This window comes from Prionailurus viverrinus, chromosome A3, assembly GCF_022837055.1.
Source record: "Prionailurus viverrinus isolate Anna chromosome A3, UM_Priviv_1.0, whole genome shotgun sequence".
Taxonomy (NCBI): Eukaryota; Metazoa; Chordata; class Mammalia; order Carnivora; family Felidae; genus Prionailurus; species Prionailurus viverrinus.
The window spans coordinates 57,732,323-57,750,880 of record NC_062563.1 but is presented as its reverse complement, the minus strand read 5'-3'; the positions used below and the strand labels follow the sequence as shown (position 1 = coordinate 57,750,880).

The 18,558-nt window shown below is 44.5% G+C and overlaps 2 protein-coding genes across 2 annotated transcripts in view; one reads left to right on the top strand and one right to left on the bottom strand.

Moving 5' to 3' along the window:
* Nucleotides 1–2,029: 2,029 nt before the first annotated feature.
* On the bottom strand, nucleotides 2,030–18,518 carry MFSD9 (major facilitator superfamily domain containing 9). Its single transcript, XM_047853050.1, has 6 exons — nucleotides 18,292–18,518; nucleotides 13,537–13,624; nucleotides 12,276–12,319; nucleotides 11,828–11,957; nucleotides 9,053–9,262; nucleotides 2,030–5,848 (listed from the first exon to the last, which is right to left on the bottom strand). The coding sequence occupies exons 1-6, from the start codon at nucleotides 18,454–18,456 to the stop codon at nucleotides 5,058–5,060; spliced, it is 1,428 nt and encodes a 475-aa protein (XP_047709006.1). The 5' UTR covers nucleotides 18,457–18,518; the 3' UTR covers nucleotides 2,030–5,057.
* The window catches only part of TMEM182 (transmembrane protein 182), an 85,903-nt gene continuing 77,062 nt past the window's right edge, over nucleotides 9,718–18,558 (top strand). Inside the window, exon 1 of the mRNA XM_047853054.1 lies at nucleotides 9,718–9,729. The gene's annotated coding sequence lies outside the window, so the exon portion shown is untranslated. The remainder of the gene's footprint in view (nucleotides 9,730–18,558) is intronic.

The window sequence follows — 18,558 nt, the reverse complement described above, 5'->3', positions numbered from 1 at the left end:
ATTCCAGATAAAATCCACACTATTTCTTACAATGTACTGAATCACAAAAACAGTAGAAATTGTATTGTTTTCATATGCAGCTGTCTGTAAAGTAGTGGGATTAGACAATCCATTTGGGAAAAGTGAGAAATCTAAAGTAAAATAATGTTTTAAAATAAGTTAGCATTTGTGTACCTGATTGATTAAAAATAAATCCTATTGATGAGATATCTTAAAAAATTTTGCTTACCAACGGTGTGCAATAAATTTCAGATTATGTGTATATTTGGTATTAGCAGATGGTGTGCAAAGCCAAAAGCTTGTTGTTCTTACTATTAGGACATGTTTCTATAGTAACTGGAAGTTAACATTTTCAGGCGCTTCTGGATACTGATGTAAAATATGTATCAGGATACAGCAATGGCTCCTAAAAATGACAATTAGAATAAATGACAACACTTCATTATAATTTTAAAGGGGTTGTATGATTAAAGAAAATTATTACCATGTAACTGGCAAGTTCTTCAGGAAAAATAAAGCTTTAGGACAGAAAATTATTTTTTCAGTTCATCACCCTGTTCTGAGAGGAGTCACATTATACATCATCCTGGCTAGATCTGTGGTATCTCTATTGTGGAATCTCTTATTTCAGAGACTTTCTTTAAAAAAAAAAAACAAAAAACTTTTTCTAACATTTATTTTTGAGAGACAGAGCAAGACAGAGCACGAACAGGGGAGGGGCATAGAGAGAGAGGGAGACAAAGAATCCTGAGCAGGCTTCAGGCCCTGAGCGGTCAGCACAGAGCCCTATGTGGGGCTTGAACCCACGGACCAGGAGATCATGACCTGGGCTGAAGTTGGATGCCCACCAACTGAGCCACCCAGGTGCCCCTATTTCAGAGACTTCTTAAAGGCTTAAGTTTCCAGGAGGAATAGGACATGGAGAATGACCATGCTGGCTACACTCACACTCCAAATAAAAAGCCATTCTCTTGTAGCAGGTGCCCAAATGCCTGAAATTTCTCCTAAGTGGATTGACATTCCCCCTCCCCCACAGATGTCTAAATTTCTTATAGAAATGTCCTCAGGAAAAGACGCCTTCTTAATGTTCTGAACATGCAGAGAACAAACTTCCATAAATGCCCACACGTGTTCTCCGCCAGCTAACATAAGAAGGGGCACAATGTGCTCAACATTCGTTACCAGACTTTCTAACAGTGCCTGACCTCCACCTGGACCAGACACGTGGATGTTGCCCACGGCCCCTTCCAGAATCTCCCTGGAGGTCACAAGCTGATAATCTCCAGGCCTTTCAGAAAATTTTGTGCCCTACCTGCCTCCCTCAGTGTGCATGACCACTTCTCCCTCATGTTCCTCTTGGATTCCCGCCCTAGAGGGACCTTTAACATAAAGCCTGGGAGCATTCTCCAACATGAATTCTTCAGTGGCTCCCCCTCCTCACCCCCATCTGTGAGAATGAAGCTCACTCCTGAGCCTGGTACACAAGACCCTCCATGATCTAAGCCAGACACTCTCAACTCTGGGGTACTTTGGAGTCTGGTTCTCAAGGTCCAGGGCACGCTCTGGGCATCAGGTGACTCTAATATGCAGCACTGATTCTAGCCCCTTCTGTGTGCTGCAGACATCACTCTTGACCCATACGGCCTGGGTTTCGGAGCCTTGCAGGGGTCACTGCCCTGGCCAGGAATGCCCTGCTCCCTTTGTGAATTTTGCTCATCTCTCTGGACTTGAGGGCGAGGTATACGTTCCTTCTGTGGAGAAGGCCAAGTATTCAGAACCCAAAACCCTGAGGCTGAGTCACAGAACTTATAAGTTGTGGCTGGCATAATGGTGAAAGGGTGCCATTTCCTTTATAAACTTCTCAGGCAAGTTCCATGCCCCTAAAATAAGATTCCATATAATATTAAGTTGAATCATGTGAAACTGCGGTTATTTTTGACTTAGAAAAATGGCAATTTCATGTGGCTCAACCTACATACTTCGGAAATTTTACACAAGTTACTCAAGAGCTTAAAAACAAAACAACGCAAACTTTAACACAAACTTTAATTGAGCAGATTTAATTTCCCTGAGATCATATTCCATAAGTCATACAAATACTGTCCATTAGACCAGTGGTTTTAAAAATTTACTATACATACAAAGCAGCTGGGTATCTTGTGAGAGTGGTTCCCAGCAGCTCTGTGGTGGGGCACGAGTTTACACATCTAACAAACTCCAGGGGATGTGGACGTTGCTGGTTCCTGGAACATACTTTTGAAGAGCAATACATTGGACCACGTAAGAGGAACTCCAGGCATATATCAGTGGTACTGTGGGTTTGGTCCAGACCATCGCAATACAGTGGATATTGCAATAAATCGAGTAAAATGCATTTTTTGGTTTCTTATGTATAAAACTTATGTTTATACTATAGTGTAGTCTATTAACTTTACAGTAGCATTATGTCTAAAAAAACAATGTCCATACCTTAGTGAAGAATACTTTCTTGCTAAAAAATGCCAACCACCCTCTGAGCTTTCCGTGAGTGGTAATCTTTTTGCTGGTTGGAGGATCTTTTCTCAATGTTGATCAGGGTGGTGGTTGCTGAAGGCTGGGGTGGCTGTGGCAATTTCTTAACGTAAGACAGCAAGGAAGTTTGCCACATCGATTGATTCTTCCTTTGCCTTGAACACTTAACGGGCCACGGTAGGGTTGTTAACTGGACCGATTTCAGTACTGTTGGGTCTCAAGAAATAGGGAGGCCCGAGGAGAGGGCGAGAGACAGGCGACCAGCCAATTGGTAAAGCAGTTGGAACACGTAACAAGTATTGATTAAATTCACCATCTTATATGGGTGTGGTTCATGGCACCCCAAAACAGTTATGAGAGGAAAACCTAAGATCACTGATCACATATCACCAGACCAAATACAGTGAAAAAACTGGAAATATTGTGAGCATGACCAAAACGTGACACAGAGACACAAAGCGAGCAAATGCTATTGGAAAAAATGGCGCAAACAGACTTGCTTGATGCAGGGTTGCCACAAGCCTTCGGTTTGTAAAAAACACAGTATCTGTGATGCACAATAAAATGAGGTGTAATAAGACAAAGTATGCCTGTATAATATTTCTCTAAAAAAACATAAGTGTGGAGAATAACGAAAATGTTTCTCTACTCTTCGGTACTAAGATCAACCCTGGTTTTCGGGATTTCCAGAGATCTGGTTAATTGTAAAGCCTTAATAAATTTGTAGGCTTTATTTAACTTCAAAATTAAAGTCCTATGATTTCAAACATTTAATAATGACTATATTAAAGAGTGCCTAAGAAACTTGTCTATTTCTGAGTGCTCTGAAAGGATAATCTTCGGAGAAATTCTACTTCATTGCATAAACCATGATTACTTCTTGTCTTTTGAGTCTAACCTCTATGATGATTTGGTGTGCTCCTTAAGGGCCAACACCATTTTACATCATATTTTGGTTTCACCAAAAGCACTTAGCGCTTGTATAAAAGTTCACAATTGTAACACTTCATAAAAAGTTAATATTTTCTTTGCAGCCAGATAGGAGAAAGGACAATCTTCAAACATCCAATTAATTCTTTCTCATAAAGGTATGAGTTTACCCCACACACAACTTCTAAAAATAGAGAAACATTTTTTTTTTTCTGCTTTACATACTACTATTAACGTTACAACTGATTAGTGTATTAAAGTATCATTTACAATTATACATGTGTTAGGCTGAGAACAGAAATAAGTTCCTAGTGGACCACTTAAAAAGAATGAAGGGAATATGAACTGTGGTAGCTTGGGTGAGGAAAATAGAAGGGGCTCCAAAGTAATTTTTATTAATGGCTGACATCATCCAAATAGCAAGAGCCTCGCAGATGCTCTTGTGAGTTTGTGCCAACCTTCCCTTCACTCTGGGCCTCTTGGCTGGACCCTGGGGACCTACTTTTGGAATGGCAGTTTGGGCCTAGGACAAGGCACACCAAAACATTTCCCTGTAGATCAGCACAGCTCTTTCATTCCCAGTTGTGATACGAAAAAGAGATAAAGGAAATGACTTTTAACATAAGATGCTGTAGAACTAAGATCCCTCTGATGAGGCATGACACCTGACTCTTACACTGCATGAGGTGTCATCTTAAAGGCATTCCTGTGCTTTGGCTTCTCCACTGGGCTCTACCACCATCCAACTGATGCACCTGCTGGACCACTGGCTTCTGGGAGCAGTTCATGGCCAATAATCTAGGGAGAACTGGCCAGACTAACAACAACCAGCTCTGTGCAGAGCGTGGGGCTTCAGAGGCAGTGGACACAGGGGACGGGGCCCAGGAACCTGTTTCTCCTATTATGGAGCATGACTGCCAAGAGCTCGGGGAAATGTCACACACTGTGATCATTTAATTTTAATAGTTCGAACTGGGTTAGCTATTCATAAACACAACCAAGTTTCTGGCTTTTGACTTGACTCAAAACCAGTATGGTCTCTGAATGATCCTTTTTCTGCCTCCACGAGAAAGTGCAAGTGGTGCTGATAAAATACAGGTTTCTGGGCCTTCCTGAGGCCCCCCGAATCAGTCTCTGGGGCCAGCTATCTGGTTTTCCCGGTTTCCCAGGGGGAACTAGAACTCATAACCTTGTTATGACTTGAGAAAGTGACAGGCGAGTTTCAGTAAAGCAGCTTCTTCCATCTCTAGGATTCTCATAGCAGAAAGGCCCCCTCTTAGTTTACGCATTTTGAAATGACACCTGTGTCCCAGTGGATCACTTTATTAACGTGATACCCTAAGTTTTACTTAGCAGGGGAGCATATCACCTTCTGTTAACCTACCACCATCCCCCTCTCCCAAAGCTGGTAGTGCTTTCCCTGGAAAATTTTAACCCCGCTGGTTGGGTGCGAAGAGGAGACTTTTACAGAACGTTTAATACCTTCCCCTTTGACAAAGATGACTTCTGATCATCCAGCAGGATGGACCTGGACGTCTATCGACACGGCACACCCGCTGGGGAACCATCCCTCCTTCACAGCCTCGGAGTTGGTTTCTTGCCCGTCCACTTCCATTCTACTCGCTTTTTAATTTGTCTCTGCCCCCACGCCCATAGCGGGGTCTGTTCAGTGACATTACGAAAATCGCCACGAGGGCCAGGACAGCCCCCAGGCTGGGGGGCCCGCATGGGCTGACCTCCTGCGCGACCCCCGAAAGGAGGGGGGCGACGATCCGGCCCACGGCCGTGACCGACTGCCCCACACCGATGACGGTGCCGCTGGCCTGCGCCCCTCCCGCAGCCAGCTGTAGGTCGGTGATGCAGGTCCTGCCCACGGCGGTGGAGACGGCCAGCAGCGAGGCGCAGAGCACGGCCACGGCCACCGTGTGGGTGGCGGCGTGCAGCAGCAGCAGCACGCAGGTGAGCGCGCTCGAGTGCAGCAGGACCGCGTGGCCGTCGTGCCGGTAGAGCCGCAGGATGGGCCCCAGCGCCAGGCCGGCCAGGGCGCCCAGGGCGCTGCTGTAGCTGATGAGGTAGCCGGCCGCCCGCGGCCGCACCCCGAAGCGCTCCTGCAGGCCCACCACGAAGTTACTGTAGTAGAGCATGGCCGCCACGGCCATCATCAAGCGCACCATAAAGATGTCCCACATTTCGGAAAATATCAGGCTCTTCATGTCCCGCAGGGTGGAAGCGACCTCCACCCAGGGCGGCCTGGCAGGCTTCCCACTGGCCCTGCTCTGGCAGGGGGCGGCCGCTTCCTGCACTTCGCGGTCTGTCTTCCCCCAAAGTGCGGGGTTCTTACCCACTGGCAGGCCTTTCTCTGTACTGGTGAGCTCGGCGTCCCGCCATGGAAACAGCCAAACCAGCCCTGTTAAGACGGGATAGGATCGGTCACAGCAGGCTGCACGCCCTGAATCCCACAGTGCCCCCAGGGGGGTGAGCAATTGTAAGGGACTGCTACTCTGTATTTCTGTATTAGTATGTTTACCCATCTGTATTTTTGAATCCAGTTTTTAACTATTCCCACAGCTCCTTCTACCCCATTTTGATCGCAGAATTCTGCGATTCGCCTAAAAAAACCAAAAACGATACCTACAAAATGTTCACTTTTTTCCCATCTCAAGAGCTGGTTTCCTATATCATGCAATATCTAAGTTCTCATGCTGTATGTTTAAATTCTTCCCATCATTACCTTCTAATTCTCCACCTATCCACTATCTACCTACCCATCCATCCACCCATTCATTCACCACCCGTATTTCATCCGTTCGAATACTGAATATTTATGCCTCCTAAATGCTAAATTCTGTACTGGATAGTAGGAATATATTAAGCAACAAGACCAGGCCTATACAATCCCTGCCCTCAAGGAATTTAAGTCTAAAAGGGGGTTTGGACAAGCAAAGCAACTGGATTACAGGGTAAGTGCTAAGTTAGGGGAAGCACAGGATGCTATGAACAGACACAGCCGGGGAGGGACAGCTTGACGCCCAGGACCCATCAGAAAGCACCTGCTTGGATCTGCCCCTAGTCAAGGCCATCATGTGCTTTCGTGAGTCACACCTCAAAATCTCTGGGGGTGCCATTCTCACGGACCGTGATGCATGATCTGACACAGCAACTCCATTCCTATTTGGATAATCCCACCTCCACCCTTGTGACTGGCACATTCCCGCCATGATTGTTTTATTTATCCCATGCCATCCAAGTAGATTGACCTATTGGCATGGCCAATCCATGCCCCCAAATGTCTTAAAACTGAATTCCAGCTTGCCATTCTACGATATCTTTTCCAAACTCATGCTGTTGGGTTCTCAGTCCTTCCACACTTAAATTCAACTTGGACCAGTGACCATTCAGGCCACTTCATGCTGTTTTCAGCAGCTACATCTGTGTGTATGTGGTTTCTCCAAATATAGTACAGGTGGACTATTAGCCAGGGACTAATTTATGACAGGAAACTAACCACACAAGAATGCAGGCCTAGACTTTCCACCTCTTCTGATCTTTAAAAGGGCCCTCAGACATTTCATAGAATCTTGATAAAAATGAGAAAGGCTTGTCCCTGAGAGGAAGAGTATAATTAAGAGGAAGACTGAGAGGAAGAGTATAATTAAAATAATAGTAAGATGATAATCATGACAGCAACTAACATTTACTGAGGGCTTCCCATACTCGACTCAGAGGGGTGAGCTGCTTGTGTGCAAGGCCTATGGTGTTCGTCCTAACAAGCACAGGAGTGTTGTCACCCTGTTTTTACGGATGAGGAACTGAGGCAACCCACCCAAGGCCCACGCTAAAAAGTGGCAAAGCAGGAATCTGAATCTAAGTCTGTTAGACTTCTGTCTGAAAACAGAAATCGTGGAAAAAAGACATAAAAGGCCTTTCTCAGGCAACGGGGCAGATCAGACACAGGATATGAGAAGCTGAAGGGGTAAAGAGGGTTGAGGAAAACAGCTGAAGTTGTTGAGGGGAAAAAAAACAAAAACAAAAACAAACACCGTGCACTGAGTTCAATGCACTGTTAGGCCAAAGCCCCGTGTGAGACACTGTCTGCTCTCCAGCCCCTCACCCCACCTTGCTCTCCTCTGCTATTTCCTGCATCAGCTTGGTCCAGCGACCTCCACATTCCTTAAGAGTGTAAGATAAATCCCTATTACTTTTTTTAGCCATCGTGGTTGAGAACGCTTGCAGGTGAATGTATCCCTGACTGACTCAGACCCATTCACAGGCTTAGGTGAGGGCAAAATATTAAACAGCAGCACTACTGGAGAATCCAAAACAGAACTCCATAATCATGTTCTTCGTTTACACACTGACTTCTGACTTCGAGTGCTATCGCATTCATCACATTCCTTCGTGTGGGAAGGTACCTGGCCACACCAACCGGTCAGGTGCTTAAAGTATTATCTAGATTTACACTAATCCATCAGACCTCGCCCCCTGGTTGAGGTTGCAGGTTAAACTTCTGGCAGGAAATCATAAAGTATTCCTGTGAGGACTGACACTGAACCCACGAACTCTGCTTCCTGAGTGTGAAATCCTAGCTCAACATGGAATTTATCACTCAATGTGGAGCCTTGAATACAAAGACTGAAAATGGTGCAGTAGGTTAGCGTTACATTTAAGAAAAACTGAATAACGTGAATCACTCTTCTTGCTTATAAAGTTGTTCATCTAAGGCTCATCCACGTTCCAGTCTCTGGACAAAGAGGTTCATCTTCTTTGCTTTAGGTAACTGACCCTGTATCCAGGGGCTCACAGTCCAGTCAGTATTCTTTGATTCATCAAATATTATTGAATTCAGTTTTATGCCTGGCATGTTCTGGGCAGGAGTGACAACAATGAGCAAACCCCTATGCCTGTGGTGTTTACTTTCTAATTGTATGTGTGGGGAGGTGGGGAGGAGAGGGACAGAAAGAATAGAAGCAAGAAAACAAATTTCTAATATAATTTCAGAAGTGCTGTCAAGAAAATGGGAGTTATTTTAAACAGGATCATCAGGGGAGGCCTTTCCAAGGAAGAAAATATTTGACACCTGAATGATAAGAAGAAAGACCCGGTAAAGATATTTGGGAAGAATGCTGTAGGCGGAGGAAAGAGCAAATTGCAGTGCCCTCCTGTGGGAATGAGCCTGGTGTGTGTGAGGTCGACCAGGAAGCCAGTGTGGCTGACGCATACGAAGCGAGGCAGAGTGAGGGGCAGGGCCAGCTCACCATTACGCTGGCTGTATGAGACACATATGTGCTTTTAGCATGATGGAAAGACATGGGGGGGGGGGGTCTGTAGCAGGGGATGAAGTGGTCCAACTTCAAATTATAAGTCTACTTATTCTAAGGTGAAAGGTGAAGGGGGTTAAGAATATGCTTAACAGGATGAACACGGAGTCATGTACAGAATGGCTGAATCACTGTATTGTACGCCTGAAACTAATAGAACACTGTATGTTAACTAGAGTGGAACAACAACAAAAATCCACCTATTTTAAGAACAACAAATTGTAAGGAGATAAAAGTAAATCAGTGTGAATGCATAAACTAAACAGTCTTCTTATGATGAAATGTCAACTTACCAGCATTGAGAATGAAGACAGAAAAACAGATGAAGGCTGTTAGATAAAATCCACCATCTAACTCAGTAAGATATCCACCAACCATGGGGCCCAAGATGAAGCCCACACCAGAGGCTGCATTGAACTGTCCAATTACTAGGGGTCGTTCCTTCTCTGCAACCAGATCAGAGAGCAGAGCTCTTGAAATGGAGAGTGTGTGTTTAAAAATACCTGTAAGGGGACAAGAAACATGCTCTGTGACATTTTTCAGACCAAAAGTATCTTGCATTTCATCTCTATCACCACTGACAAGAGTTCTAGTCTCCACTCTCTTCGAATGTCTAAGCTCTGCAGTTTGATGCCTCCGTGACTGGACTCCCGGTCGAGCCCCACGGTCCTAGTTGGTCAACTTACCCCTGGTGGTGAAGCCCTGAATCCTCAGCCTCCCCACCTCCCACCCTGACATCCCAGTATCTTCGGTCCTCTCTGTTAGCCAAGTGCAATTCATGGTGGCTTCTCTACAGAGATGTATCATTCTTTATTCATTCACTCTGTGAATAAACATTCACTGCATACCTACTATACGTCCAGCATTAACTTTGACCCTTGACACAAATGTATCTATCTTCACAGAGCCTCTGTGTGTGTGTGTGTGTGTGTGTGTGTGTGTGTGTGTGTGTGTGTGTATGTGTATAAAGGTGATAATTGCTACAGAGAGAAACAGAACAGGCAAGAAGGATAGGGAGTAAAAATATAAAAATATGATGACACGGTCATCTAAACAATACCAACTGATTTTCTATTAGCGAGAGGGTTATGAATTGGTTGACTAAACAAACTGAAAGCTGTGACATGGCTTAATAAGAGATTCAATTATATGTTACAACTTCATATTTCTCCTACTTCTGCTGATGTATTTGACTTGTCTGTGCCCATACTCCCATACGCTGAACAGACTGTGCATTCTGGTAACACAGCTTGCCCACGATGTCGATTGATGCATAGCAGGCACTCGATCAATGCTCCTGCAGGGTCTGCCTGAATTTTCTCGCAACTGTGATGTAACACAACAGTTTCCAGCGATCTTCTTGAAAGAAGTTTAACTCCGCACATCACTCTGTCAGCACACTGATGCTGGGTTCTATACCCAGCTGTGTCTAAACATCAGAGAGGGTGTTTGCCTGATAACCAGCCTCTCTGGGAAGCAAACTTATAAATTCCTTTGGTAATTAGGTAGAGAGACTCTCTCTAGACCTATTTCCTTGAATGTGAGAAAGGACGGGGCCGGAAGATGATTCCTAAGAGGCTTGATAGATTATGTTCCTGTGATTATAGTACTGTGTTTATTTTGAAATGATACCGATGTCGGGTTCACCTCACATACCTAAGGAAGGAGGAATGTGGTGAGAGTATGCGGTGAGAAACCCAGATGAGCTTTCTGGTACATTTCAGAGGCTGGGCTAGGGGACAGAGGGAGGAGGGGAAAACCAAAGGTCTGCTTCTGGTACTTTAACCTCCCTCAGGTTCACCTTCAGGATACAAGGACCTGAATCTACACAGGACATTGCGAGGCACAACCCCGGCAAGGCTTCCCAGGGCTCCCTCACATCCCCGGGCCACCAAGCACTGTAGAGGTCCCCATAGCAAGAAAGAATTTTTATGTATAGCTCTCCTGTTGGCAAAGAGTATGACGTTCACCTAACAGAACTATCATTACTCAAACCAGGCTCACGTCATATTAAATAAAAACATTTTAATGACTGTTCACATTCAAAGCAAAGACCTTCATAAACTTTTTTTTTTGGGGGGGGGGGTCAATAGAAAGGCGCAGCATGAATCCTGGAGGGTAAACTCAAAAGACTTGAAGAGTAAGAACGTATGTGACGGAAATGGGGTGAAAATCCCAAATAAGGTGATCATTAACTGCATGTCAAAAGGACTTATTTTATGCTCTGTTCCTTTGGGGTGTTAGTTAAAAACAAGCAGCTTCACTGAATACGGGCAGAGGTCCAGTGCTGCAAACTCGTCCACAGGGCAGCAGTCTGTCAGTGCTCTATTGAGTAAGGGGAGAAAGAAACACTGAAACTCCAGGGCTCTCACAACTGAGAAAGGCAAAGAGAGAATAAAAAGCATCCACAGGAACTGCCTACGCACCACACTATGACGGCATTCACAAGTGGTGTCTCAAAGAAAGGACAAAATGTTTCAATGAATGGACAAAATAAAAGCTATTTCGAAAATGCCAGAAACATTCAACGTTAGTTTGGAAACAGAAACCAACCCATGAGCCATGAGCCACTACATTGTCATCCTAGTCTCTCCCTCAAGCAGCAGCCAGATTCACAGAAGGCTGTGGGAAAGCCACAGCCGTAAATCTCCACTTGAAGTCAGGAAGCCCAATTTCAAAACCATCAGCTCGCCAAGAGAAAGAACAGTAACCACAGTGCTGGCCAAAGACGTTGAACGAATTCTTACTGATTGAACGTACAGAGATCAGATCGATGGGAAGGAGACAGGTCTGTGCAGCCGCGTGATGATTCACACCGACAGACGGCAAGGGCTTCAGACTGTCACGTGCAAGCTTTGGAGCTCGGCACAAGTTAGCAGAGCCTGGCTGATACGAAGTGCTCCGCCACCAGCAGCGGCTGGTGTTGCAGTTATTCTTGCTGTTGTCATTATTCTCTTTTTTACATAAGCTCTCATCAAGAAGGCAATTACCAGAAGGGAAGTCTCTTTCTACAGATACATGTAACTGACTTATTTTGAGTGAACACACACACAAAGGCAAGGACTCACCCACAGGGACTCTAGCAAGGACAAACAGGAACACATTGGTGGATGCTCCAAGAATCAGATAACCCAGGGCACTGAACAGAATGCACACCAGCAAGGAAGACCGTCTTCCAACCACATCACTCCAGCAGCCCTGAGGAAAGCAAGGAACACAGCAGGTCCACCACGACTATGGAAATGCCCCCAAAATGTTTTTAAATATTTTTAAAAGTTTATTTATTTTTGAGAGAGAAAGAGAGAGATCATGATGGGGGAGGGGCAGAGAGCGAGGAGACACAGAATCCGAAGCAGGCTCCAGGCTCCAAGCGTCAGCACAGAGCCCGAACTCACGAATGGTGAGATCATGACCTGAGTTGAAGTCAGACGCTTACCGACTGAGCCACCCAGGCAGGTGCCCTGAAATACCCCCAAAATGTGACCCAGATATGTTGCCAGATGGGAGATAACTTACCACCAATGTGCTAGAAAAGAGCTGCAAAATGCCATAGGAGGAGCCTACAAAAGACATCAGTAAATAAATAAAATCAGATGGACCCATCACAAAAAATGGATTAATATGGTAATAATTACAAAGAAATTAACAGAAAAACACTGGGGGTGGAGGGAGGACCATTTTTAAAAGGAAATTACCCTTTTTTTTTTCAGTTGGAAGAGTAAAGCAATACAATTTTTAATAAAAGACCTTCAAAAATAAAACTAAAGGAAGCAAAAGAGAGACTAAAGGTAAGGGCCACCCGCAGGGACTCTGAGAGAGAGGCCTTCTCCCACTTTGTGAGGATGTGCACCCCCAGCTGAGAAGACTGAACAGAGAGTGCTTGGGGGGAGTAGAAATCTGAAATCAGCAAGAATTCTACTGAGTCTTAATCTGCTGTATTATCTCCTATGCCTCCAACATTCCAGTTTTATAAAGAACTGACAATGTTTTACAGAGCGCTTTTACCCCCATTATGTCAAATAACACGTCCCTTCTGCTCTACATAAATACCTTCGTGCTGCTGTGTGGTCCAGTATGATTCCACCTTCCAAGGAAGTACAAATCAGGGCAAGGAGGACTTGCCAAACATTTTGTACAAAGCTGTCCCCAAACATTTGCTTATCTAGCCTGTGAATTACCAAGGGCTCTCAGTCTTAACAATTTCTTGTACATTAGCACAATCCCAAGCCCTATTTCCTGTCTCTTGGGTGAGTCAGTGACTTGTAGATGTGCAGTTTTTATGCTGCACAGGTAGAGGGACCCTAACAACCCCCTAAGATATGCCGGTGGTGGTGCAGGAAGCTTGCAACCAATTTGTCAGGGCTCACCCCAAATCCCTTTGCCGCATGGCTTGATTTCTGTAGGTTGTGTTTCTCTGGTTCCTCGCATTAGGTTACAGGTTCCTGCAGGCAGGAGTCTATACCTATCCTTTAACATACACAGCCAGCTCCTTGGAGAGGCTCAGGAAGTACCTGTAATGTCACTCGTGGTAAGGGGAAGGGGATAATGCTAAACCTCGAAACCTTTCTGAACACAGGTAATCTAGGAAAAGACGAACTGCATTTGCTCCAGGGCAACATTTTTAAGTATTCTGAAAATTCCTTTTATCCCCTTTTCAATTTACCTTTGGATAATATTCAGCTGAATATTCAGCTAGAAGACTGATTTATTTTGGGGGGTCTTAGTCTAGAGGATTGAAAATGCAGCACTCTGAAAATGTGCAATATTAACCACTCACCTACTATTCCAGCAACTGTTGGACTTGCTCCAAGAGACTTGACATGAAGGCTCAATAAAGGCACGACCATGCTTACACCAAACAAATCCTAAACAATAAAACACTAATTAACTCCGATTGAAACTGCAGCTTAGGTGTTCTCGAAGTAGTAATCCTAATAACAAACTGATTAAAAAAAATAAAAACAGGGGTGTCTGGGTGGCGCAGTCGGTTGAGTGTCAGACTTCAGCTCAGGTCATGATCTCGCAGTTCACAGGTTCGAGCCCCGCGTCAGGCTCTGTGCTGACGGCTCAGAGCCTGGAGCCTGCTTTGGATTCTGTGTCTCCCTCTCTCTCTGCCCCTCTGTTGCTCATGCTCTGTCTCTCAAAAATGAATAAACGTTAAAAAAATTAAAAAAGAAATAAAAACAATACCTAAAATTTTCAGCAAACAAGAAATCATAATTGTATCTGTAGCATGCTATACTCATCAGGTTAAAGTTATCAAAGAATCAAAATACAATGATAATGTTATAAGAATTGCTACGTGTAAATGCCTGATCCCCATAACCTAGAATCATTCAACCTCAGCTTCTCTGTAATTGATCCTTAATACTCAGGGAGGCTATGAGACAGAAGTTAAATAAAAAAAATGTTTGTGTGTAATGAAGTGGGAAAGGAAGTAGGGATAATGCATATTCCTTGGCAAAGCATCCCTTGCTTAATAATATGAATTTCCTCCCAGAATTAGGGAAGGCAACTAATCGTGGTTTACAGCCTCACAAGGTAGTATCTGAAAAGAAAGTCTCAGCAAAGCAGGAAGGAGAAAGACGGCTGGAGTAGCGGGGAAAGCCAATGTTTCACAGCTGGGTCAATGAAAGTGCATGGGATATGGGGTCAGACAGTTTTCAGTTCCAGCTCCAACACTTCCTAAGCATGTGTGCTTGGAAAGTTATTGAATGTCACCAAGCATCAGTGCTGTCATCTGTAAAAAATGGGGATAATTTAATACCTGTCCGGTAGAAATATGATGTACATTTAAAGACATAATGGATGAGAAAGGTCTAACATGCAATAGAAGTTCACACATTTTTTCTCTTCTCCGGGACTGGGGATAAGTACTGATCCTTCCTGCTAGGTATTCTGAGTGAACAGGTAGATTGTTAATTTTTCCTTTAAGTTTTGTTCTCATTCCTACTTTACTTGGTTACTTTCTACAACTGGCTTAGAAGGAGGAAAGGACATTGGGCATACACACAGTTTTCTTTATATTCAACCCGAATTCCTTTTGTTATAATCCTGGTTAAATACAAAGAAAGAAATGCATGAAAAATATTTTTTTCTTTGAGCCACAATGAATCTTTTGCCTGCCTCTTCTCCTGGTGGCTATACCTTCACCTAATTTTAGAAACATGAATCTCTAAATGCACTTTTCAGTGGCCGTTTTTCATGGTGACATCTTTAGGTGGCCATATAGTTACTATCCAGTGTTCCTAAATAGCCCATAAATTTATACAAGAACTACGGTTTATTATTTTGATATTAAGATTACTTAAAATTTCTTTTGGGTCTGAGTCAATGTCTTGTGGGGTTTTCTGTCAGCTTTGTGTCATCAGCCTACTGATGTATCATATCATTTAAAAGACACAAAATACATCAGTTACCTACTGAATTTTCTGATCTGTCAGAAAAGGAAACTCAATTGTCCAACAAGATTTTATTTTCCAAAAACTTCCCAGTGCCCCTTGTCATTTAACTTTCAAAGCATTATTCTAAATAAAGGATTGAAGAGAAATAACTAAGTAGGTTGAGATTTATGGAAGGTAATAAGAAAACATAGGCTCATGTGAGCCTGAAAAATATTGTTTCCAAGGAGGCTGGTGTTAGCTCTTTTGGGAAGTTGTGCTGTAAAACTGTCTTCCCTTGTACTATAAAAGGCAACCTCTCTCTTCCCGTGAATCCACACGCTCTTCAAAACCACCCACATTGCATGCGCTTTGGATGTTGCAACTGGTCACGTGCCTGTAACCATTTATAAGGAAATTAGGTGAGTGGGGATCGCTTACACCTTTCATGGGAACAGCTACATCTCTGTCAAAACCGGTGAATATGCTGTCCAGGATCTTTTCAGGGTAGGAACCCTGAAAGTATTTTGTGATGAGTAAATTGCTAATAAGAGAATAAGAGACCTGACTACAGCTGATTAAATAAAATATGAACCTCGCCGTGTATCTGGAGGAGAGGGACTGAAATCACAGATGTTAGCACCATCTTAGAATGGTAACCGAAAAGGGTCCAGAGGGCCTTCTTGGTCTTCCTTCTTAAACAGGTTGAAACCCGGAAGCCCAGATGAGAACTAAAAACAGAACACTTTGGCAAATGACTTCTTTAATCTTGTTCCCTTCCTCTCTTATTCATCCAAAACCATTTTCTCGAAAGTCTTAGGGCTCTTTACATCTCTAAATATATTAAAAGTAATAACTAAGTTATGTATAATATTCCTTAGATGTTACCTAACAAAGAACCATTAGATCCTTCACGGATACCCAAAGCTGCACATATTTTTAATTGCTTACATTTTCCATTAAAAAAAAAAAAAATCCCTATTCTCTTTTAACTTTTGGGAAATCTTACATTCTCCCCTGAACATATTAGAGACCTGATGATTCTCTTGAACAAATTATTAAAATTTTACATCAGTCTTGCTAAATGAGACTTGCTGTGTGCACAGCGCATACACAACGTATGAGAAGCTCTGAATATTCAAATCTGTGTTGGGACGCTGACCGTGATGAATGATCTGTGAATTTATTTAAAAAACTCAAACAATTTTGAATTTTAGGTCATGCTGGTTTCTCTGAACTCCAATCCGGACTTTCCAGGGGAGGGCCCAAATCCTCTTCCTCTGGCAGAACCAGACGGCAGTACCATATGAGAGAGGGAAGCAGTAGTTTACAGTACCCAGCTCCTACCAGAGGGTGGATGGCAGCCAACTCCCTTTCGAAATCTCCAGAACCACTCACAGTCAATAGTTTTGAATTCTGGGTGACTAGAATGGAAAGCGGAAGAGGTATTTACACCCTGAAACTGAACTAAGATTAAGGAATGCCAAGCTGAGGCATTCTGGAACTGGAGGCACGGAGCCTGGGGCGGGGTAGGGTGGGCAAGGTGAACTGTAGGCAGAGTTTCTGTGTGAAGTGCTGCCCTCCTGAGTGCTTCATGGCTCTGTGTTTACAGTGACTTGGTGAAAATGCTTTCATCATTGTCTTAACTATTAATTCAACATTAAAACTTTACAGGCTGATGAACACCTTGCAGTGAGGAGGGGGCAGGGAGACTGCCTTCCTGCTCCTCTCCTAGCTGAGCATGGCTCAGCATCCAGACTCTATCATACTGGGGAGCAGTGGTCTTAACCTGCATCTGGGCAGAAAACGATAATTCCTCTTTGCCAAGACCTAGTGACACTGGGGACTATTGACAGCCAAGGCAGTCTTCTCCCAGGGATGTTTAACCTGACTAGTTCCTTTTGTCATCAAGATACAGACTCAGCAAAGAGGAAATCCTACTGGACCTTTGTCCCAATTCTCCCCTAACATGGATCGGCTCACAACCAGAGCAAATGCACCAGGTCTAGACTTGGAAAGAGAGGAGTAAAGAGTTGGATCTCGGGTTCCTGGAGATAATGGCCCATGAACTACCAACACAAGCTTACTAGTAAGACAGTTAAATTCTTCCCAGCAGGGACTATGTATTATAATGATTGGAGCTCTAAAGCATCTACCACATAGCAGCTTTTCTGAAATTCTATCAATAATACATGGATGGATGTATGGATGACTTCCTCCATCCTACACTCATCTTTCTAAGCTTTCCATTCTACATTGGAAATCATAACAACTGCCCTTTATTTAACCAGGACACACACACAAATCATGAAAAAACCAAATCTGCGTTGTCCAATCTTTGTTGAAGGGCAGATGTGTATAATTCACTGTGGTTTGCATTTTTTTTGGTTGGTAATACAGGTGCGCTGTTTCGAAGGGACACATGCACCCCTATGCTTATAGCAGCCCTATCGACAATAGCCAAATATGGAAAGAGCCCAAATGTCCATCAAAGGATGAATGGATAAAGAAGATGTGTGTATGTATATATATAGTGTGTATGTATATATGTATATATACATACACACACACAATGGAGTATTACTCGGCAATCAAAAAGACTGTGGTTTGCATTTTTAAACACTCAAGTCTACCAGGAATCCTAGTGTAAATGTGCCTAATTCTCTCCAAGTGGGGTCATCAACAGAGACTTCCCCGACCTGGCCTGACATAAAGGCGTGTGTATTCCTAGCACATTTACAGACACCAGATCAGCTGGACTTCCTCAAGCTTGCCCACCAGCCCTTACTGTCCACCCTGCATGCGCAGTACCTACCACAGCATCTAACACCTGGGGTCACCTTTGAGCCCGGCTGGATCACAGATCACACTTGAGGCTGGTGCTGGGGGCCTTTCAGAGGGCAAGAGGGGCACAGGAGCTGCGAACTGGGCCCTCTAGAAAGCGCTTAGGGGCAATAAAGCAATATGGCCTGGCAGAGCGAAGGGGTTTAGGAAACAGAGGAGGCTTGAAAAGTAAGGAAGCACCACCAGGCGGATCGCAGGTTCCCAGCCCTGGCTGAACCTTACCACCGCTCGAGCTTCAAGAAAAAAACCACCCCTAATTGGGTTCCAGGTCCAGGACGCAGCCCTTCGACCTCAGCCCCGGAACTCACCAAGAAGCCCACCAGGTAAAGGCAGAGCAGGAAGCGGCGGGCTCTGAGGGCACCGGCGCCAGGAGCCCGCGCCTCAGCCCCGGCACCCGGCTCCTGCCTTGGCTTCCGGGTAGCCGAGGCCAGCCCCCCGGCCGAGGCCAGGCCGCGGCGACCCCCAGGTTCCATACGAACGCTGGCTGGGGGGCGCGGCCACCGCAGCCGCTGCCGGGAACCGCCCCCGCACGCCAGCCCCGCCCCGAGCGGAAGCGAACGGCGTGCGCCTGCGCA